We start from the raw sequence: 22,914 nt of genomic DNA, 5'->3' as shown, positions 1-22,914 counted from the left end.
ACTCTGCTAGGGACAGTGTCACCCAGGTCTGCTAGGCCCCTACCCAGCTCTGTCCTGTCCCCAGATACGGAATCATATTTTTAAAAAAAATCAAACATATCCTCAGCCCTAACCCTGATGTACTAAGTCAACTATCTAGGGAATGTGGGCTGAGAATCTGTATTCTTAGCAACTTTATGTGGGATTCTGAGGCCACTAGGTTGGCACCATTTTGAAGCCTGGCCTTGGGGACCCACTGGTGCTACAGGGCTTTTAGGACAGTCAAAACACATTTAGCTGCTGGTCCTCAGGAAGGATTCATAGCAGGAAGGTTGAAGGCACTGAACCAGGTCTCCAGTTTCCCTTCTGCCATAGCCTGCAGTGTGATATTTCTAAAAACATCTCTCTGATCACATCATACTCTACTTAAACCCCCTGATGGCTTCCTCTGCCTATAGGGAAGAGCCTAAGCTCTCCAATGGGAGTCAAGGCCTCTCCTAGTGTGGCCCCACCCTTCTTGGTCATCCCCTCATGGTGTAATCCCTAACCCCTTCTTAGCAGCCTAGTCACCCCCTCACGGTGCAGCCCCAGCCCTCCTCAGCAGCCTGGTCACCCCCTCACGGTGCGGCCCCAGCCCTCCTCAGCAGCCTGGTCATCCCCTATAGGCTTCACATGCTCCACCTACCAGGAGAGCTTCTCATAGATCATGACCTTGCCCTTGGTGTCATGCCCCCATGTTGTCTCCTCTGCTTCAAATGATCTCTCTCCTTTGCCAGTTAACTCCATAAGTCTTTCAAGATCTACTTCAAACATCCCCCCCGCCAGAGTGCCTTCCCTCCCACTGCCACCTGCCCCAGCAGGAGCAGTCCCTCCCACCACCAGACCTTCCCAACTGTTCCCACTCTGCATTGTTTGATTAGACTCTAAGATACCATCCCCTGTTCACAAACCATGTTAAAACCAAAACAAATACCCCAAACTTGTCACTTCCTCATTATTTTATTTTATCTTACTATCATCTAATCTCTTAAGATTTTTTATGCCTATTTGATCCAAATGGAGGAAATGCTATATAATGTTGTACGACTGGGCATCTCTTCCCATCTCCACATTCAGTGACATCACGCTGGTAGCCTGAAATTAGCCGTAGTGGGAGTGTTTCAACATTTATCAGCAAACCAGTGGGAAAATGCTGCACCAACACTGCTGAAGCAAAGCCTGCGAGAAACTGGGAGCTGGCCTGCGAGACTGTTCATTTCATCTGGACTCCACTACTTCATTCCTTATATATGATTTTGATTTCCTTCTATCTCCGATACCCCCTTCTTCGAAACACGCAAAGTTGAGAATTTCTATTATAATTCAAGAGAATGCAACAGAGCACCTAGATGTGGAATAAAAAGCTAGGTCATCTGTACTTGCTGAATAAATGAATGATATCTTTTTTTCCCTAAAATAAAGACAAAATACAGTGGATCTTAGAGATGTTTTTAGGAGATACCACAGGGAATCAGAGATATTCAACAGCCTTTTGTGGCTTTAGGGGACTCTCAGCTACAAAGAAAGCCTCTCTATTTAGGATTTTAGAAAGATCATCTGTTTACCAGGAAATAAACGGGAAAAAAAGCTTTCATCCACTTGGGTGGAAGTCTCAGCTCAACTCAATTCGCTCCCTCCCTTTAGGCTGTGAAAAGGGCCTGTCCTTACGAGCAAGCCTCAGCACCTCACCTTCTTCAGCAGATACGCGGTGCACCTGTTGCTTGTGTCCCGGCCAGAGGAAAATGGGGGTGTCTGGGTCGACAAACAGCCTGTAGTACCCAGCAATCAGGCAGGCCAGGTCTTTTGCACTGTTGGTTTCCAGTAGCAATGTCAGAACCTTTGAAGGTAATGAGAGCTCTTATGCAAAGGGTGAAGGGACAGTCCAAAGACTGACAACAAGGCCACATGGGGCCAATGAGAGAGTCCAAGTCAGTCCAGCCATGGCCCACAGGCAGGCCTCCTGGGGTCTCCTATTCTCACTGGCAAGACTCGAAATAAGCACACATGCACACATGCACACATACACACAACCACACGTGCACGTACTCACACACTCAGGTACTCACACACTCACAGACACACAGTGGATTCCTCCCTTTGAATCTCTACAATGTCTCCTGCCTCTTCGCCCCCTAGTCCAGCCTCCCCGTCCCAATTGCCCACCCCACCCTGTTCATTCATGCAGTCAAGTCCCTTCAAGACCTGACCTGGAAAAAGAAAGGGAAAGCAAATGGAGAAGGAAGAAGAGGGTGATTAAAAAAATAATAACACAATAACAAATCCTTGAGTGCGTCAGAATTAAAGCAAAGAAGGGACAATGTAGGACCTGGCAGAGAGGCTAGGGAAGTACTCCACATCATTTACCCATTTTCATTGCTGCCACTCAAAACTCTTGGGCAGCCATTCTTATCCTATGCATGTGATAAAATCATCTGGTGTGCCATCTAAGTTTCTAAGCCCATCAGGAAAGTATATGTTCCAAGCTCAGTTTACACCAAACCAAACCAAACCAAAAACCAAAAAAAAACCTTTCAGGACCTTCCCAGGAAAATGCACCCTGTTCATTACTTTCCTTTTGATGATATAGGATGGATGATTCATCCTCTTCAGCAAATGCTGATATTAGATTTTGTTAATATCCATATTCTCATAAACAACCCTAGGATAACTGAGCCCCAAATTCCAGAAGTTGGATTCAAAATCTCTTCCCCATGCGTTACCTTGACATCCTGAAGATAGACTTTGACCATGCTCACTTTCTCGGACTCTTCTATCAGCTCTACACGGCTGATGTTTGCAAACTCTGCCAACGTGGACATGATGTTGAGTTTGCTACTGATAATTTGGCTAATCCCGTATTTGGCTCCAACTAGAAGGGCAATGTACGATTCTCTGTCCTGTAACTGCATCCAGGTGGAAGAGGAATTAGTTTGCATTCGCGAGTGAGTGAAAATACATTGCACATGCATGACATGATACCTCTCTCTGCGAAACTCCATGATTCTGATTTCGGATCCTCTCTCACCACCTCTTCCCTAGACTACCAAACTAAGCAACGGCCCAATCTGGGCCCCATCTAGAGTTAAATTAAGTGTAAGTGTATCTCCTATGAGATGCTTCACAGCAGAAAGCCCCACGGGACTGTTACCTGTTTCATAAACATAACTTGTGCTTTCACACCTATGTGCCCACGTTCATGCTATGCCCTACTGAAATCCTGACTCCTCTTTATAAGCTTCTATCAAGGGCCTGGGTGGTTCAGTCATCTGCCTTCAGCTCAGGTCATGATCCCTGGGTCCTTGGATCACGTCCCACTTGGGGTTCCCTGCTTGGTGGGGAGTCTGCTTCTCCCTCTCCCCCGCTCCTTCTTGCTCGCTCTCTCGCTCTCTCAGTTAAATATATAAGATATATTAAAACAAAAACTACTCCATCAAATGGATGCTACTCCATCAAAATCTACTGCCTCTGAGAAACATCCACTTTATCTGTCTCCTCAAGCCAGAATAGCCCTTTTCCTCTGTGTTGTTCCCACACCACAGCCTCTGTACTGGTCTGACAGCACTGAGCTGCCACTTCTCACTGTAATTATTCGTATCTGAATGTCACGTTCATGTTAAGTTCCCTGACAACAGAGTCGGTATTTATTTATGCTGGTAGCCCCTGGTGCCCAGCAAGCACCCTGAGCCAGTTCAATGTGGCTGATATCTCCCACTACCGTTCTCACCCTCGATAGGAAAAGTCAAGGGGGCTGGGGACAGGAACTTGACAGCTGGAAGAGGACAGGATTAGCCCATGGGAGAAATGGAAGTTTTTCTTGTACCTTCAAGCCTTGCTTTCTGTGATCTAGTCTCTTATCCACCTTTTCATCACCTACTTGTACAAAGACTTGACTATTTTTCCCTTCCCCTATCTGATGCTCTTCCTTTCTCTCCAAACATTGATTCCCTTTTTCTGTCTACAGTGGTAGGTCAGCAATCAGATTAAACTGACCCACCACTGTAAATGACAGAGAAGCACACCAAATACACCCTGAAACAAGTTTTGTTAACACATTAAAAAACCCTTCAATGGGCAACTTGTCTGGTTTTGTGCTGGAGGGTTCTGGGGCAGTCTGGACCATGATGTGGGGGAGAGTCCCGGTAAGCCACAGCCCGCCAGTCACTGACTACCGGAAAGCACAGAACTCTAGGCCTGGGCTCCAGAAAGCAAGCCGGGGGAGGCAGGAACGCCGAGAGGAGGACTCTTTCGCTTCTCTTTTCCCTTCCCAGACCCACCCTCCGTTCTTCCCTTCTGAACAATCAGGACCCCAGCCCACCAGTCCATCTAACATTCTCGTCTTTCTTTCACAATTTCCCATTCTTCCTCTCCACCTTCACATACCCAAAGCTCCAGAGTAAACTGCATACGTTTCCCTTCTCTCAGAATGCCTTTCCACCAGACTGGAATCTGGCCAAATCCAACCTTTCTGCTTTTCCCTAATCCTTTCTCCCCACCATACTCAACCTGAAGCTGGCAGGGTTGTCCTTTGTCTTCAAACTCCACAGCACCTGCCCTGTGCCTTTCTCCTGGCCTCGCTTGGCCTGGGTACTTTGTTTCATTGTTTGAGGGTGGAAATCATGTCCTATTGAGTTCTGCCTCCCCCAGCATCTGTCACAGGGCTGGCACCAAGCACGATAAACACTCCCTGATAGCATAATATTTCGCTTCCCAAACTCTAGTACATAACACAGTGCTTAGGAGTTTTAGGCCAAAACACACACTGATCTTCAGAGGACCTCTACGGTCTCTCATGAGAGTAGGGGGTCCACATTTCTAGAATACGTACCATTAGAGTAGCATTAAAGATTTTTCCACCATATGTCTTGAGTTCCCCAAGGATCTGTAGATAATTTAAACGTAGCTGGGCAGCAGAAATAAGTTGCTTAAATAGGGGGAAAAAGACTTAAGTTAGAGTTATTCGCTTGCCTAAAATCCACACAAACTGAAAATGCATTCCCTGAGGTTTCACAACAGACAGCTGGGGGTGGGGGTAGGGTTGGTGTCGACAGAGGCCACGATATTACCTTCTGTCGGGGTTCCAGCAAATTCTGGTTCCTCTTCATGTGGAAACTAATGGCTTTCTTGATGTCCTTGCCTTTCATGTTTCGGAGTAGAGTTGGAGATATAAAGTTCTCTATTCCCCAGTCCTTCCTGCCATGAGATATTGGAAACACCATTTTTACAGTATACTTGGCTTTAAGGAAAAGCATAATTACATTTGATTCAGGAACTGAATGTTCCCAGAATACTGCAATCATGAGCTTTCTCAACAGAAGATATAGACTATGAATATACGTGTGTATAAATATACATAAAATTTATAAATGTCATATATTTGTATTTATATATATTTAATACACATACTCTCTCTCCACAAAAACCACAGCTATTCAGGAATTAAACCCCACCTATCTTTCTGGGAGCTGATTACTTTTGGTGTGGTATGATATTATTTTTTTAAAGATTTTATTTATTTATTTAAGAGAGAGAAAGAAAGCAAGAGCAAGTGAGTGAGCACAACAGGAGGGGCAGAGGGTGAGGGAGAAACAGGCTCCCTGGCTGAGCAAGGAGCCTGATGCGGGACTCGATCCCAGGACCCTGGGATCATGAGCTGAGCTGAAGGCAGACGCTTATCCAACTAAGCCACCCAGGTGCCCCAGTGTGGTAGGATATTCTGTTAGTCAGAACAGATCTCAGTCTTTTTTTCCCTACAATATGTGTGAGTAATAATGATCACACATGTATAATGTACTCTCACGGGGCAACACAGAGCACCTGTGAATCCCTGAGGTCATGCTTCAGAATGGCACCAGGCTAACAGCCTCAAAATTCCCAACAAACTGGTTAAAAGTATAGATTCTCAGGTCCCACTCCCTACAGATATGATCCAGTATTTCAGGAACAGGGCCAAGGATCCATTTCATTTTTAAAATACGATTCCCCATTGATTTTGATGTCCAGACAGGACAGAGGTGAGATTGGTTGAGTGGGTTAACAAACCTTTGTGATGCTGCCCAGAGCAAAATGAAAATTTAGGCTAAGACTCAGGAGGTGTTGGAATCCCAGGACTTGAAACTTCCCTAATAGGAATATAACGCAACACAAGAGGCTCACACAAAATTAATTTCCAAAACATTTCTGCCCTCAGAAGAGCTTTACACTGACATTGTCGACTGATTTCCCAAGACATTCTCTCAGGAAGTGGGAATTTACAAAGGGATCCTGTGTCATTCCATCTGCCGTTGCCTTCTGCCCCAGAGGGAGTAGCCAGATTCTGACACAGGGGGGAGCTGGGTTGGGTTGGAGACAGTGGGGAGGGAAATGGATGGAAAGTCAATGGACAGATGGGTAGGTAGGTGAGTATCAGCTTTTTGTGGAATCTGGCCATCCTGGCCGGGGGCCAGCCAAGTTATAAATGCAACACAGCTGCTGTTGATGGAACCTAGAAGTCCCCTGCCACTCACTCTATGTACTTCAAAGAGATCTTCTGTGGCTGAGCGCATGCGTAGATCCGCTCCTGGATGTGCAGGGCTGCGAGGCGGAGTGCAGAGCTACATTTCATTTCTACAGCAAAGCGCTCCTGGAGCACATCACTGCAGCTCTAGAAGAGATGACATCAGAGGAATTGGGATACAACAACAGATGGTTTGTGTTCCTAGTTCTTTCCAGGGAAAGGCTTTGAGACCTGGCTGTGTGACCTTGGCTAACTTACTGAGACTCTGAACATCGGTGTCTTCCCATTGCTAAACGAGGATACTCAAATCGACCTTCCGTAGTCTCTGTGAGTTTTAAATTAGGTAACATATGAAAGCAGGTGCCAGGACACAGCAGTATAAGTATACAACTATAACGCAGTGATGCTATTTGCTGCCTCCGTATCTGTAAGTTTTGGGCAAGGTAATTCACCTAGTGTAAGTTACCTCATCTGTAAAACGGTAATGCCTCCCAAATGATTCTTCTTCATCAGGATGAAAACGACATGATAAATCTCACCCAAGCAGGCAAAGTAAGGGAACACCAAGCTAGGGGTCAAGGAACCAATTTTTGGCTCCGCCACCAAACTCATGACCCAGGCAGATCATGTGACCTTCCCAAGACTCAGTTTCATCATTTCTAAAATAAGACTTTGAAGCACTAAGTCCCCTTGTAGCCATAAAAACCATAATTCTAAATAGTAATAGAAAATGTATCCTCCAAAATGAGGACTGAGCCTAAATTTCATTAATACATAGCAAGTCTCCTAACATAGCAACTTGGTGAGGGAAAGAGAAATTTGTGAGGGATGATCGGGCCTCTTCTCCTTCAGATAATCCCTACCAGGGAATTGCTTCATTGCCTTAAGCTCATGTTCAAAAAATAACCCAGTGTGCCAGCTTTGAGAACAACGACTGTTATTTTAGGAAGGGCTGGTCCAGTCACCTGCAGATAGAGGTATTCAAAGGCCACAGGGTCTTCCTTCAAGAGGTCCAGGGGGTCCTTGGGAACAAAACACACCCTGAAGAGGCAGCGGTAGTCATGTGACTCCTCCCTTTCCACCACCTGCAAGGTAAGGGCCATACAGTTAATCTTCTAACCACCTTTGTTCTCACAGCTACTCCACAAAGCAACTTAAAAAAAAAAAATAATGAAAGTCCCCAGAGATTTCAATCTCAGTGCCTCCAAAGACAGCTGCAGAACTTTGCCGCCGACTTTCCCATGGGTATAAAATGTAAAAGGCTCAAAAGGGTAAAGTTTCCCACTGACCCCATCAAACTGCTCCCCTTTCCAAAAGAAATTTGCTTGCAGTTTCTTAGCTGCCCTTTCAGTCTCTGTGTTTATAGGCTTCTACATGCATGTACCATTTTCTTTTCCACAAATAATAGTCTAGTATACATTGGTATTATATTATGCACCTCACCTTTTTTTTTTTCTACTTCACTGTCTTGGGGATTTCATTTGACTTTCTTTTTTAATGCTAATGGAATAGAAGGGTTAAAAAGCCGGTACAACAAATCACTGAATGTTTGAAAGACTGAGTGCTACAGACAGACTGTGCCCTGTCTATCCTTTAGGGTCCTGCTCAGGGGGTGAGTCTCCAAAAAGGGCTCAGACCCAGCAACAAATGGTTCCCTGACTTCTCAAAGATCATCAGAGCTGGAAGAGGAAAATGGGGAGCCACTGGTTTCGTTACCTTCAGTAAGTCGCCTTCTCTTTCTAAGTCACTGTCTCCATATCTGCAAGATGGGAACCCCTATACCTCAGATGAAAATCAGTCCTGATTCTCGCCCTGTCATCCCCAGGCTGAGTGAGGGCACGAGAAAGTGCGTCAACCCTGTGCATGCGCTGAGCCCTATCCCCAAGGGTTCTGGCCAGGCCCAGATCTCTGCACGAGAAACAGATGTACCTGCTGGATGAGTTCCTCCTCATGCAGCAGGTGCAGCCGTGAGATGTTGTACTGCTCCTCCAGGGCCAGGGCAAAGTACTCCATGCTGCGGATGGAGAGCTTCTCCTTCACGGTGAGGATGATGTCCTGCCAGGCACAGAGAGGCACAAGGGTCACCTGAGGGGCAGGCTGGCCCTCAAGCTCAGGCACGGAACAGGGAGGACCTCCTTGACCTCCTCTCTGCTCCTCAGTGCCGCCACGGAGAAAAAAGCCTGTGCTGACAGGTCCACTGCCAACGCAGGCAGCTGAACCTTCATAGGCAACATGTGGACTTCTCATCGCCCCTTGTGGCCCTCCACCCATGGCTCTCCTCTCCTCGGGGCTCCAGCACCACCCGAAAAGCCATCCTGTTTTGTGTTATTGGAAGGGTGAAGCAACCCCCTGGGGGCTTATGCCTCTCTTCAGGGTCCCTGGAAGAGACCATGAATCTTGCCTGTCCTGTGCTCTAGAGCCCGGCATTTGATGGCATTCAGGAAATTTTCACTCAAATAAATAATCATCGCAGACTCACCAGAGATGTCCTGCCAGAAGCACAGCTCTTGTAAATGGCAAACTTTCAGGTGTGACCTGCTTCTCAAAACCCTCTCTTTCCACTTGTTCTATTACCCTCCATAACTCACCAGTGACTATGTCCTGAAGAATCTGTCTGCTTCCGTAACTCAACATTATTGAATGCCTGCTTTGCACTGGCCTTGATGGAGACCCATCTCCTGACTCTGTCCCACTCACCATGCTCCCATGTCTACTGTGGCTGAGCTCACCCAATTCTTCACTTTGCAGGTGATATCCTAATGATCACTGCCACCCATCTGACTTCGACCTTGCATCTAGGGCAGAGGTTAAAACACCACAGCCCACAGGTCAGATCCAGCCCACTGCTTGCTCCTGTAATTAAAGTCATATGGAAACACAGCATGTCCATTTGCTACAGTGGCAGAGTTGAGTAACTGTGACAGAGACCCTATCACCTGTAAAACCTGAAATATTTACTATCGGACCCTTTACAGAAAAAGAGTGCTGACTCCTGATCTACAGGAAGTTGCTAAGCCTAGGACTGCCTATGTACTAATTGCGCTCCCTTGCTCAAGAATAGGGGACCCCCATGGTCTGCTAACCCAAACCCAAACTCCTCAGCTTAATACCCAAAGCTCTCTGATATCAGGTGCCAATTCACTTCTCCCGTCTGATCTGCTCCTGCCTCTTCCAATGCACTGTGCTCACAAGCCCTCTACTCTTCTTTCCCCCTTTTTTAAAGTTCAAATTCAATTAATTAACATATAATGTATTATTAGTTTCAGAGGTACAGGTCTGTGACTCATCAGTCTTATATAATACCCAGTGCTCATTATATCACATGCCCTCCTTGATGTCCATCACCCAGTAACCCCATCCCCTCACCCCCCATCCCCTCCAGCAACCTTCAGTCTGTCTTCTATGATTAAGAGTCTCTTATGGTTTGTCTCTCTCTCTGATTTCGTCTTAATTTTTTCTTCTACTCCTCTATGATCCTCTGTTTTGTTTCTTGAATTCCACATAAAAGTGAGATTATGTGATAATTGTCTTTCTCTGATTGACTTATTTCACTTGGCATAATACCCTCTAGGTCCATCCACATTAATGTAAATGTTAAGTATTCATCCTTTTGATGGCTGAGTAGTATTCCATTGGGCGTGCGCACTTGTGTATTATAAATATATATAAACATATATGTAGAAACATATATACATATAACATGTTATATGTTTGTAAGATATATATGTGGACATTGCTGCTCTAAACACTGGAGTACACGTACCCCTCGGATTACTATCTTTGTATCTTTCGGGTAAATAAATAACCAGTAGTGCAATTGCTGGGTCATAGAGTAGCTCTATTTTCAACTTTTTGAGGAACCTCCATACTGTTTTCCAGAGTGGACAAGCCCTCTACTCCTGTCAAATGTTCCCGTCTTTGGGTCTCTGTTGGTGCCATTCCCCATGCCTGGAGTGCTATCTTCACACACCACGCTACGCCTATTCCTGTCAACAGTCTGTCCATCTTTCCTAGTTGGCCTCCCCGGAGGCTTCTCCTTAGTCTCCAACTGGAAGGTCTCTCTGCCCTGAGGCCTCAGCCCACCAATTTCATGTCCCACATTCATGACTCTGAGCACACTGTACATTTCTCAGTGCACTATGAGCTATCCCCAGGTCCCCTGCTTTCCCCCCATCCCAGCCCGAGTCTCTGGGCTCCCTTTGGGAATGACCCTGGATAATATATTGCTGTGTGCCTGACAGCTTTGCAACTGTCAGCTTTGCAGCTTAACAGAACTGTTCACTGGGTGGAATGGCATATTATTTTTCTTGACTTAGACAAAGGGGGTTTTCTCTCTAAGAACTTTGCTTCCCATGGAAGGGAGGCAGGGAAGAGAAGTCGATCATGAACAGACAGTGATTTTTCCTTTTTTTAACCCACAGGATTTGTTTATTTCCTCCCTCACCCCCTCTGTCATAAGGAACTAAAAGATTTATAAAAATTTGGTTACTACAGATAAGTACAATTAACTAGTATTATACCAGCTAAAACCTTGCTCATTTCCCCAACTCTATCACCTGGGATCTAATTCCCCTGTGGTGTGTGCTTTTATTGTAAACCCACTCAAAGTCTTCTTGGCCACCAAAGTGGGACTCACTTTCGATAAGTCATGCCTTCCATTCCAACGCACTTGGATCAAAGATGGCAGAGGTAGAAACCTTGTCTAATTCATTTGCAAAATTTTGGTGCAGAATGGTAGTTTGGCAAGCTCCAGTGCAGGGTTCAGAAACAGACCAAGTTTGAAGCCAGTTATGAGCTAGCTGACCTTGACAATGTGAAGGGTCTCTTGGGCCTGTGTTCTCATCTACAGAATGCTAGCTAATACTTGTCTCTTCAAAAGGTTACTGGGGGCATTAGATTAGATAGTCCACGAGGAAGTGCCCAGGACAGCAGGCCTGTAGTAAACACTTAGTAAATCCATTTCTCCCTCCTCTTTCTTCTCTGAGCAAAGGCTTCCCGAGTTCACAGAGGCTTTCTCTGGCTTCTCCTAAGTCACAGTGAGCCAAGAACGGGATGGGGTATTTGGAGCAGTTCTGGGAATCGCCAAAGGAAAATGACAGAGAGGGACACTGGCTGTGTGCATGTATGTGTGCATATGGGATACATGTGTGTGAGTGTGTGTGAGAATGTGTGTCTGTGTGTGTCTCAGCTACTGTCCATTACTTACAGCTGCACTGGCCCAGCTGAACCCCCTTTATTTGCCTCTTCACTGGAGCCTCGCTCTAACACCTTCTAACTTGTTCAGAAGTTGTCGTGCAACTCCTGACTCTCTGTGAATAAAATTCAAACTCTGTCTTCTGTCACTCAGCATCCTCCCCAGTCAGCCTGTACCATCTCCCGCTCCTCCTACGAGAAAATGGCCTGGGCTCCATTCCCCCTAGACAGATTACTACTTCCTAGGCAACGCTTGCCTTCCTGGGTCTCTGCATTAGTCCATGTGACTTCCTCAGGTCTGATGGGTGCCCTCCCACCCCCACCAACAGCCCCGTCCCCGACCTTCCCTTGTTGAATGCTTGGTTGCCCTTCAAAGCTCAGCTTGGGTCCAGCTTTTTTTGCAAGGCCTCCTCTGACGTACTGAAAGGAAGGGCAGATGGTAGTCTTTCCCCTGCGTGCAGAGCACATCCTTGTCCCTCTCTTCACAGCCCTTATTTCATCCTGCCCTGGACTCTCAGGAGCTCCTTGAGTGTCCAACATCCCTCAACTAGACAGCAAGCTTCTGGAAGACAAGACCACGATTCACCTAGTCTGTACCCTCTGCCCAGACCATCTCCCTCACATGGAGGAGCCTGTTACACATAAGCTGAAGAGTCTTCAACCCAGAACAGAATATGCAGGTGCTTGGGCCTGCTCAGACATGTTGCTTGAGTGTTTAGCTGTACTAGTCTTTTCGGTAGTGGGTGGAGTCACATACAAGAGGCAACGAGCCCAGTGGTTAAGGCAGAATGAAGGCTTACAAGTTGTCATAGGCCTTGCCTACTTCATCCCTCTGAGCCCTGATTTCCGCCCCTGGAAGATGGCGATAGAAACACATCTTGCCAGGGAGTTGTACGACTCCCGAGATAACACAGTGCTTGGCTTATTACAGGTACCCAGACCTTAATGGTTGTAGGAACACCAAGGCAGCTGCAGGGCAAGGTGCCTGGGGGTCTTGGGAGCCAAATTCTTCCAGGAAAAGAGATTCCAGTTCACTCTTAATACCTTCACCGTTGTGTTCGCCTCAAACTTGAAAGCTTTGGTCTGTCCATTCTCCAAGTACAGCTTGAGCACGTTGGGCATGCACAGCAGAGAATTACCCTGGAAAACACAAGAGGAGGGTTGAAACTGGCCCTTCCTTTCCCAGGGTATGCCAAGTCCTCCGCTCCCCTGGCCTCGTCCAGGGTGGAGAGCAGGATCCTCCCTAACCTCCTTACCACGTTGTGGCTTGATTCTTGCCATCTGGAGACTTCTCCAATGGACCCAGTTGATACCACACAGAGACAGGAATGCTACATTCCAGGGATATCCAAGTGTCAGACATGAGATATGAGCCCTGTCACGAGCATGCCGATGGCACCGCATGAGCCCGTATGAGGTCTCACAACCACAGGCAGCCACTTCAATTCCTTTGGTGTCTACCCTCATGGGATACAATTTAGTAAGTCAAATGACAAGCACGCCTGCTCTCCCCAGAGGACCTTTCCTGGTGGGGCTGGGTGGGGGGGCTGAGTGGGATGGGAAGCTCCCTCACAGCCACCCCCATTTTCCTGCTGTACCCCTATAGTGAAGCATCACCAAACGGCAGGGGACCACTCCCTACCATGTGTCCCCACCATCACCCCAGACTTGTGGATTCTCCTAAGGGATTCTGCCACTCTTGGAGGGTTTTTTGGAATGTGGGCACAGGACTGATCTGTGGTAGGTAACCCCAGGCCAGCCAGAATTCCTGGGCAAGGCAAGAGAATGTTCCCTTTGGGATTAGAGAATCCCCCCAAGGATGGGCCTCATAAAAGTGACCCCTGCGTATTTAGCTGCAAATCAAGAGGGCCCTGGGGGTTGGTGTCCTCCAGAATCAGTGAGCAAGTCATTCTAGAGTCCCAAGATTTGAGCTAAAAACTAACTCCAGCTTTCATCTCTGCAAAGACTTTGGGTATAAAGCCCACTTGAGTAGAGAAGCCTATCATATTTTTGTAAAAAATATGACAATCCACCTCGGATGAGAATTTTGTATCTTCTAACTGCAATGGGACTCGTATCCCTTTGGTAACACTCACACTCATCGCTCTATAACTTAAGAAAAACCACAGTAGTTTTATGGCAGAAAGGGGGTTATGTTCGGATTGCAGTGTGGCTTCGCCATCCGGGATGGGGGACCGCAAACTGCTTCCTCTCTGTTCTCCTCTCACTTATCTGCTTTCCGGTGTTTAGAATGACCTTCATCTTTGGATTTCCCAAGGGCAAAACTTCTTCCATGGGACTTCACGATTTAGGACTTCCAAAAAAATACAACCACAGCAGCATCACATAACTACCACTATTTACTTTTCTCTAAGGCTTCTTCCAATTTTTATCTGTACCCGTAAATCGTTTTTAGAGAGTGGCCATAATAGAGCACACATGATTTCTATCTTCATTTTTTACTTGATACGTATTTCTTCCACTTTTTCCTGGGGGTTTCATGCTTGTGATTTTAATGGACTTCTAATGTTCTATCGGTTTGAAATATCAGAATGGATTTAAGCCTTCTTTGGCCCTAGACCTCGAGCATTCTTTTCAAAAAAAATTTTTTTTCTTTTCTAAATAGCAGTACCTATATATCTTTGAGCACAGGGATTTTTGCATTTAAATTATTTTATAGACTAAATTAATAGGAATGTGATCCTCGGGCCACATTTTTATGGCATTCGTTATTTTTGCCTTTTCCCTCCGACAGGAAACCAACTGACAAAGCCGTCAACTGCTACATGACTGTGGCTACTTGGTCAGCATCAGGCCTTCCTTCTTTATTTGTGCTCATTTACTAAGTGTAAAGCAGCACCTTTCATGTCTCCCTTCTCATTTCTTTAACTGTTAGCAAAGTTAAGCATTTTGCAAATGTTAGCTTATTATTTTAAATTCTTCTGGGGCCTTATCCTGCTTTCAGGGGAAAAGGTTAGCAACAGATTTTATCTTCTTTTATTTATTTTTTAAAAAGATTTATTTATTTATTTCAGAGAGAGAGAGTACATGTGGGCAGGGCAGAGGGAGAGAGACAATCTCCAAAAGGCTCCCCGCTGACTGCGGACAGAACCTAAGGCAGACTGATCCCACGGCCCTGAGATCGCGACCTGAGCTGAAACCAAGAGTTGGACACTTAACCGACCAAGCCACCGAGATGCCTCAATTTTATCACTTTTTAATAGGTACATCACAGGGATGAACTCTCACTGGTTTTGTTGTCTCTGCCTTATGTGGCTGATACAGAGACTTGGTGCTCTGACCCGCAAGTCTCCCCAGAGATACCTTTTTAGAACCCTCTTTCTCTAAACTCTCACCCCTACAAAAACTCTGAAACGGATTTTGTAGCCAGTTCAGGTCAAAACCTGTCCTCACCTCGTCTTCTCACAATACCAGTGAGTGGGGGGTGGCAGCCATTTTAACAGAGGATCCTAGTGATGGGGTCCATGTTTGCAGAACTCTTATTCTCTACCTGTCTTGTGATTTGGTTCTAGCCCCCACTTCTCGTCACTGTGTATTACTCCTAAAAACACACATGGCATCTAAATTTAATTTGCTATAGAGGTCCAACACATTTCCACAAACATGGACACACAGAGAAACAAATATGGCCGGGTGACAGGGTCTTGGTCTTTTCTAACACATTAGGCCTCCTGCTGGCCCCTTCATGAACAAATCCACCTTCCACTCTCAGGTCTAAAGAAGGTCAGGTCTGTTAAGTAGCAGGTGAGGTAGAAAATAAGGACTCCGGGTCCTTTGTTAAAATGGCCACAATGCCCCATCTGCTGGTGTCTACAGCGAGAAGACCAGATAAGGACAAGCTCTGACTTGAGAGCTTCAAAGTCTAGCATTGATTGCTCAGTTCAGAATGGCAATAGCTTCAGACCATTGGGAAAAAAATGTATAAACTATGAATAAGTGAGTCTTTAATCCAACAGTCCACATCAAAAATATCAAACTCCTGCCAGTACTTTCCCTTTACAAATTTGTCCTCTGAACCCCCAAACTTGGATGTCTCCATATCAAAAAGGACTAGACAGTGTGTTCCAGCAAAAAACAAAAGAACTGAAGTCACACAGACTTGGCTTGTAGATTCTCTTGTTTATGATCTCAGAGGTTAATTCTCTTAAACTCTCTAAACCTCTGCTTCCTCATGTATTAAAATACCTCCCTTGCTGGATATCGTGATGGCTAAGGATTATGTGCCCAAAAAGTTCAGGTTCATATAACAGAAATTCAACACATACTCGGTTAATGAGGGGGTGGGGGAGCCAGTCTGTACCACTCCCACCACTACTATCGATACAGCGGGAACGCTAGGTTTGAAGGTTCAAAATGAGAAATTAGCATTTAGAACTTGTTGGCATTTCATGGGCAAGAGAATGGAGTCCCAGAATAACAGACTTGTTGGCATTTCATGGGCAAGAGCACGGAGTCCCAGAATAACAGACAGCCACACCCCATGCTTCTCTCCCTGGCTCTCCCTGTCCACAGTCTGCAGGCACCCTACCGAGGCGCTCAGAGCCTCTAGCAAACCTACCACACTCCCTCGGTATCCCCTCTGTGTTGCAAGAATCCAGAGTCTCAAAGAGGTTGGTGCCAAGAGGCGGCTCACCAGCTTCATGGAGAGTGATTTCAAGGCCCTGACTAGAGACGCACCTGGCTGTGTCCACTGACAAGCACTTCCTCAGCGAAGTGCACCTTCACGGGGTTGGTCTTTAGCCTGGCTCTCTTCTCCTCAGTCAGGAAGGATGACTTGGGGACTCCCTGCAAAACATTACCATGACACATTTTAGAACCGGACTTCTGTAAAAGCCATGACACACCTTCTCATCTCTTAAAAACGAAAGCACCAACCCTGAGAGCTATTGAGGCCTCCGTTAAAACCAACAGAGAAGGACAGCATCCCACTAATCATCTCTTTTCATAACATCTAGGGATCCCAACCCGGACAATGTTCTGATGTGTCTGAGAACAGCCGAGGACTCGGTACGGTAGCAACATGGTTGTGTACGACAAAGACAAAAACTGGCTTATGAACAAGAAGACCCGAGTTCTGCTACTCAGCAGTTGTGAGAACTACCTCAAACACAAATTCTTAGAGAGGTAAACCAGGTGTGTGTGTGTGTGTGTGTGTGTGTGTGAAACAAAACAAAATAACTCTGTGTGACTTTGGCCAAGTCATCGCTCCTCTCCAGCCTTTAGTTTTCCAATGTACCATGGGAGAGTTGGATCCGAATAACTACAGGGCTCCCCGAAGCTCTGGCCCCTATGATTTATCCTTGGCTGCACCTTGCCCTTCTCATCTTTTCGGTGGTACCCTCTTTCCCCAGAGGTAGAAAGAGTCATCACAGGTTGGTATGAATATGTGATGAAGCCCCTAGCCTAGACCATAGGAGGTTACATTGTGACACAGTGAACAGCAGCTTGCATGATCTAGACCAACCATGTGATCTTCCTGGATGGAATCCTGATATGTTATTCCCAGCCTGGCATGCTCCATTTCTTGGTCTGGGTAGTCCTTTAGGCCAGGCTCTAGAAAGGGACATGTGTTAAGAGTCTCAAGATGGGGCTCTGGACCACATTTTATGTAGCTGACATAAAAGAGAGATCTAACAACAGTCAGAGAAACTATAGGAAACCATGCTCATGGCCTCACATATCAACAGACCAATGCCATTAAGCACCTGAAGTGAAGAAGTGACCTTGAATTTTTTTTAAAAGATTTTATTTATTTATTTCATAGACAGAGATCACAAGTAGGCAGAGAGGCAAGCAGAGAGAGAGAGAGAGAGAGAGAGAGAGAGGAAGAAGCACGCTCCCCATTGAGCAAAGAGCCCAACGCGGGGCTTGATCCCAGGATCATGACCTGAGCAGAAGGCAGAGGCCTTAACCCACTGAGCCACCCAGGTGCCCCAGAAGTGACATTGAATTCTTAATGCAAGATAAATTTGATCTCACAGGTAACTAGAGCCTTGGTGTAACAGGGTTCACGACTATGATTCAGTATCTAATATATAGTTTGCTTTTTAAAAATTTAGTAAAAGGAGAAGGGGAAATAACAATGTTCTCAGGGAAGAGGTATACCTATATGGTAATCTCTCAACTTCAAAAACTACTTAATCTCAGTTTGCTTTCTTCTTCAAGCAGAATGATTTTCCAGTTAGAAGAAATAGAAGCAATAAGGGGAAAAAGAAATTTACAACCAAAAATTGGTGATAAAATTATCAGATGCTTTGAATGAGTACAAGACATCTATGCCAGTGACTCTAGGGGCCCCTAGACTATTACACACAATGGTTGGTATCATCCACAGAAAAGAAAATGGAAGAAATATCAGGAGACTAAAGATGGTTAAGTATCAAGTTTCCCAGAAAATGAACATGGAAGATTAAGGAAAACACATATTGGTAAGCTTGTCATTATTTCTCGGCAGAATTCAAGATAAAAGGTGGTCAGAGAGCTTTTAGTCATTGATCACTAATAACCAATATGGAGTTACCAAGAATAAGTCAGAGCCAACCAAGTTCATTTTTCTTTTGAAGATGGGATTCCAGATTGGTAAGGCAGGGTCCTGGGGATATAGTAGTATTCCTTCATTCTTGCAAAGTATTTGATAAGGTATCCTATAATCCCCCTGTGGAGAAGGCCAGATGCAGAGCCATTAGGAGGATTCAAAACTAGTTGACCTATGCGCAAAATTGTCCTGATTTAACTCAGGAACTCAGGCTCCCTTTGGCTCAGTGTCCAACAATGATGGTTAGCAATGGCTTGGATGAGGTCAGAGAACATGTATTTATCAAACCTGTGAATGATACAGAGCTATAAGGTATCATCAGATCTCAGGCAGCAGAAATTTGGGATGCAAGATAAAGGAACTAGATATCTAAAACAGGTGTGTAGAAAAATTGAGGGGCAGGGGCTGCTAAGGGCCAGAGGCCAAAATATCACTAACAACAAGCATTGATATAGGGTATAAGAGAGCAGGGCTGTCAAGAGCTGAAGGGAACAGAGTAAAGTGAGGGGTCAGAGTGACAGGTACAACTGTCATTCAAAGTAATGAGAAACCAGGGGCAGAACAGGGAGAGATGGAGAGAGACTCAAAGGAATGAGAAACCAGGGGCAGAACAGGGAGAGATGGAGAGAGAAAAAGAATCTGTGGCGGGGGGTGGAATATTCTCTCTTGCCTTGGGGACAGCAATCCTGCAAGAGTGAGACCCAGAGCTGGATCAGACTAAAGAAAATCAACTGGCCGGGTAATGGAGGAAGTAGGAGAGGCGTGGGAAGAGGTGGATCCTGACAGGAAGGGAGAATGAGTACAGCTGATGACTGTACAAATATACCCTTCAGTTCTGTAATTCCCTGACTGTCAAATCTCAGCATGCCACAACACTGGGCCAAAGCAACATGATTTGACAGGGATTACTGTGAAGTGTGGCACTGAGGAACAAAAACAAAAACAAAAAAAATCAATAGCACAGCATGGGATGGGGGCTTGGAAGTGATTCATTTGGAACCAAAACCTCAGTTTTCGGTCAACCACAAATTTCACCCAAGCCAACAGCGTGACTGGGCCTCTTAAAATCTTAACCCCATATTGGACCTCGCTAGCATTTTCTTTTTTTCTTTTTTTTTTTTTCTAAAGATTTTATTTAATTATTTGTCAGAGAGAGAGGGAGAGAGAGCAAGCACAGGCAGACAGAATGGCAGGCAGAGGCAGAGGGAGAAGCAGGCTCCCTGATGAGCAAGGAGCCCGATGTGGGACTCGATCCCAAGACGCTGGGATCATGACCTGAGCCGAAGGCAGCTGCTTAACCAACTGAGCCACCCAGGCGTCCCTCGCTAGCATTTTCGATGCATGTCAAATGTGCTCTCTCTGTTCCCCGGGGACTCTCACCAGCTGACCTTAGGTGGAACTGTATTCCTTTCTGGGTGCCACCATTTGGGAAGGCCACCGTGAAGCCGGGATCTATGCAGAGAGCTATCAGAGAAGTGAGAACTCAGAGAAGCATCACAGATGAAGAGAGCTGATGGAACAGTAGTGAGTCTGGAAAGGAAGCCACAGCCTGCTTCGTTTCAAACCTTTGCTAATCTATTTCATACAACGTAGACTTGCCCTGACGAGCATTAGTTGGTGGGAATCACAGGGAAGAAGTGTCTCTCTCCTATCTGGAACCACCCAACCAAGAAACTAGCTGCTTTGAGAAAGAACACACACTCTGTCACAGAAATTCCCAATCCACAGGCCCTGCCGCGGGGTCCTATACTTTTATACCCAAATAGGAGCTCTGCTCGCTGTATACTTTGGCATCTAAAAGACACTGCAAACCACTCACTTGGGCCAACGAATATTAAAAAGAGATATTTTAAAGAATATGAGGTCCTCATTATTCTAGGATATTTAGATGCTCTCTGGGTTCTAAATTAATCCATCAGAGAGTAGAATACCTGAGCTGATAAAGACTTTCTCTGTGCATGTTTTTGCTGAACCAAGAGCTAATGTTTAAAAGGACACCGAAAGGGACAAGCTGAAAAGTTCTGTATCTTTTTTACCATTCTCTGCCCTAGACTGGCCAATGTCAATTCATAAAGACAGCAAGATTGGGGCGCCTGGGTGGCTCAGTCAGCTAAGCATCTGACTTTTAGTTTTGGCTCAGGTTGTGATCTCAGGGTCATGAGACTGAGAGGCCCATGTTGGGCTCCGTGCTCCTGGGTATGGAGTCTGCTTAAGATTCTCTCTCTCGCCCACTCTCTGCCCCCTCCCCCTTAAAAAACAAATAAAAAAATAAAGACAACAGGGATCAAGGAGGTGGACTAGCATAACGCTATTGGCCATAGGTTCTGAAATCTAACTACCTGGAAAATAACCCAGCTCCACTGATTTCAGCAAGTGTGACCATGGGCATGTGAGGCCATAGAGTCCTTATCTGTAAGAAGGGGATAACAAATATGTCTATCTTCTAGGATTTTCTTTCAGTGCAGAGTTAATAAGAAATTAGATATTGGTATTAATATAACAACACATTATAAATCATGAATATAAATACAGCTCTCTACAATTAAACATATATATTTTTCCCCATAAAATTCTAAGTCCTACAGAAACAGTAATTACTATTCCAACTTTGGATTTCATTTTATTTTTTTAAAGATTTTATTTATTTATTTGAAAGAAAGAGACAGTGCACAAGCAGGTGGAGTGGCAGACAGAGGGAGAAGTGGGTTCCACACTGAGCAAGGAGACTGATGCGGGGCTTGATCCCAGGACCCTGGGATCATGACCTGAGCCAAAGGCAGACAATTAACAGATTGAGGAATCCAGGCATCCCAACTTTTTTTAAGATTTTATTTATTTATTTGACAGACAGAGATCACAAGTAGGCAGAGAGGCAGGCAGAGAGAGAGGAAGGGCAGGCTCCCTGCTGAGCAAAGAGCCGGATGTGGGGCTCGATCCCAGGACACTGGGATTATGACCTGAGCCGAAGGCAGAAGCTTTAACCCACTGAGCCACCCAGGTGCCCCAGGCACCCCAACTTTTTAAAGATTTTTTAAAGTAATCTCTATTCCCAGCATGGGGTTCAAACTCACAACCCTGAGATCAAGAGTATCACACTCTACTGAGTGAGTCAGCCAAGCCCCACCCCCCAATTTTGGATTTAGAATTCCTAATCAATTTCAAGCCATTTGAGAACTCTAAGAACCTGTGATGGCAAAGATGAGCATCCTTGTTGACGTAAGACATAAATGATCACTCGTCTTATGATCATGTAACTCCTGATGAGAGGCCTGAGTGGGCTGGACAACATTCAGGCCATTTCTCAGGCCATGGGCCAATATCAGCTTCCCTCCCAGGACCCCAGGAGCACAACATTCACATCCTCCTCTGCTTGGGAACCTCGGAGGAATCTCCAGAGTCCTTCTGGAACATGTTAATTATCCTCTCTCTACGCTTTTCATTTTTAAAAGGATGCAACCATAAGTTGTTTCCCTCTTATTTACTTAACAAGTGTTTTGCTTTCATTTCTTGAAAACAGCAGGGAAAAAAACCCACCTAATTAAGATTAAGATGTTCTCCATAGAGATACTAATCAACTAGATAAAAAGAATCTCTCTCTCTCTCTTTTTTTTTAAAAGATTTTTATTTATTTATTTGACAGAGAGAGATCACAAGCAGGCAGAGAGGCAGGCAGAGAGAGAGAAGGAAGCAGGCTCCCCGCTGAGCAGAGAGCCCAATGTGGGGCTCGATCCCAGGACCCTGAGACCACGACCCGAGCGGAAGGCAGCGGCTTAACCCACTGAGCCACCCAGGAGCCCCTCTCTCTTTTTTTTAATAAAAAAAACTCTTACCACCTGCACCACCATTTATACTAATTAGCTTTCAGTATACTGTTTTTTATACACTGGTTTCACATTATTTCATAGACAAATGCTGTTCAGAAGAATCTCCATTTATTTGTCCATAAAACATTTGGTCTGTCATATTTATGGCAAACATCTTAATCCTATGTAGGTGGTTTTTTTCCCTATTTTATTTCTAAGAAATAAAAACAAAAAACGGTACTTGTCAACAATGAGAAAAGACTGCAGTTTCCTTGCTTTTTTAGTGTTCCGAACTTTTTAGACCAGAGAAATGTAATTTTTCACATAATCAAATAGCTGTTCATTGTGCTTCTTCCCACTCCCTCAATAGTTAGGAATTCTTTCCATAAACAATGGCCAGATAGACGCCCATCCATATTGCTTATGTTTTAATGTTTTTTTTTAATTTTATTTTTTTGAGATTTAATTATTTGACGGAGAGAGATTACAAGTAGGCAGAGAGGCAGGCAGAGGGAGAGGGGGAAGCAGGCTCCCCGCTGAGCAGAGAGCCCGATGTGGGGCTCGATCCCAGGACCCTGAGACCACGACCTGAGCTGAAGGCAGAGACTTAACCCACTGAGCCACCCAGGGGCCCCATTTTAATGTTTGTTTGTTTTTTTTTAAAGATTTTATTTATTTATTCGACAGACAGAGATCACATGTAGGCCGAGAGGCAGGCAGAGAGAGAGAGAGGAGGAAGCAGGCTCCCCTCTGAGCAGAGAGCCCGATGCGGGGCTCGATCCCAGGACCCTGAGATCATGACCTGAGCCGAAGGCAGAGGCTTAACCCACTGAGCCTGGGTGGCTCAGTGG

At 45.5% G+C, this 22,914-nt stretch overlaps 1 protein-coding gene across 1 annotated transcript in view; it reads right to left on the bottom strand.

Annotated features, from left to right (window-relative positions):
- LOC111146316 (FERM and PDZ domain containing 1) overlaps positions 1 to 22,914 on the bottom strand; it is a 49,768-nt gene that overhangs the window by 7,116 nt on the left and 19,738 nt on the right. The window contains exons 5-13 of the mRNA XM_022501822.1: positions 16,403 to 16,510; positions 12,749 to 12,844; positions 8,441 to 8,566; positions 7,477 to 7,596; positions 6,522 to 6,658; positions 5,082 to 5,208; positions 4,844 to 4,939; positions 2,739 to 2,921; positions 1,708 to 1,855 (exon numbers count right to left, since the gene is read on the bottom strand). Of these exons, the coding sequence (XP_022357530.1) occupies positions 1,708 to 1,855; positions 2,739 to 2,921; positions 4,844 to 4,939; positions 5,082 to 5,208; positions 6,522 to 6,658; positions 7,477 to 7,596; positions 8,441 to 8,566; positions 12,749 to 12,844; positions 16,403 to 16,510 (1,141 nt within the window). The remainder of the gene's footprint in view (positions 1 to 1,707; positions 1,856 to 2,738; positions 2,922 to 4,843; positions 4,940 to 5,081; positions 5,209 to 6,521; positions 6,659 to 7,476; positions 7,597 to 8,440; positions 8,567 to 12,748; positions 12,845 to 16,402; positions 16,511 to 22,914) is intronic.

This window comes from Enhydra lutris, unplaced genomic scaffold (genome assembly GCF_002288905.1).
Source record: "Enhydra lutris kenyoni isolate GAN:26980312 unplaced genomic scaffold, ASM228890v2 scaffoldscaffold13, whole genome shotgun sequence".
NCBI classification, from domain to species: Eukaryota; Metazoa; Chordata; class Mammalia; order Carnivora; family Mustelidae; genus Enhydra; species Enhydra lutris.
The sequence above is the reverse complement of the archived record's forward strand: the minus strand, read 5'-3'. Positions and strand labels throughout refer to the sequence as shown.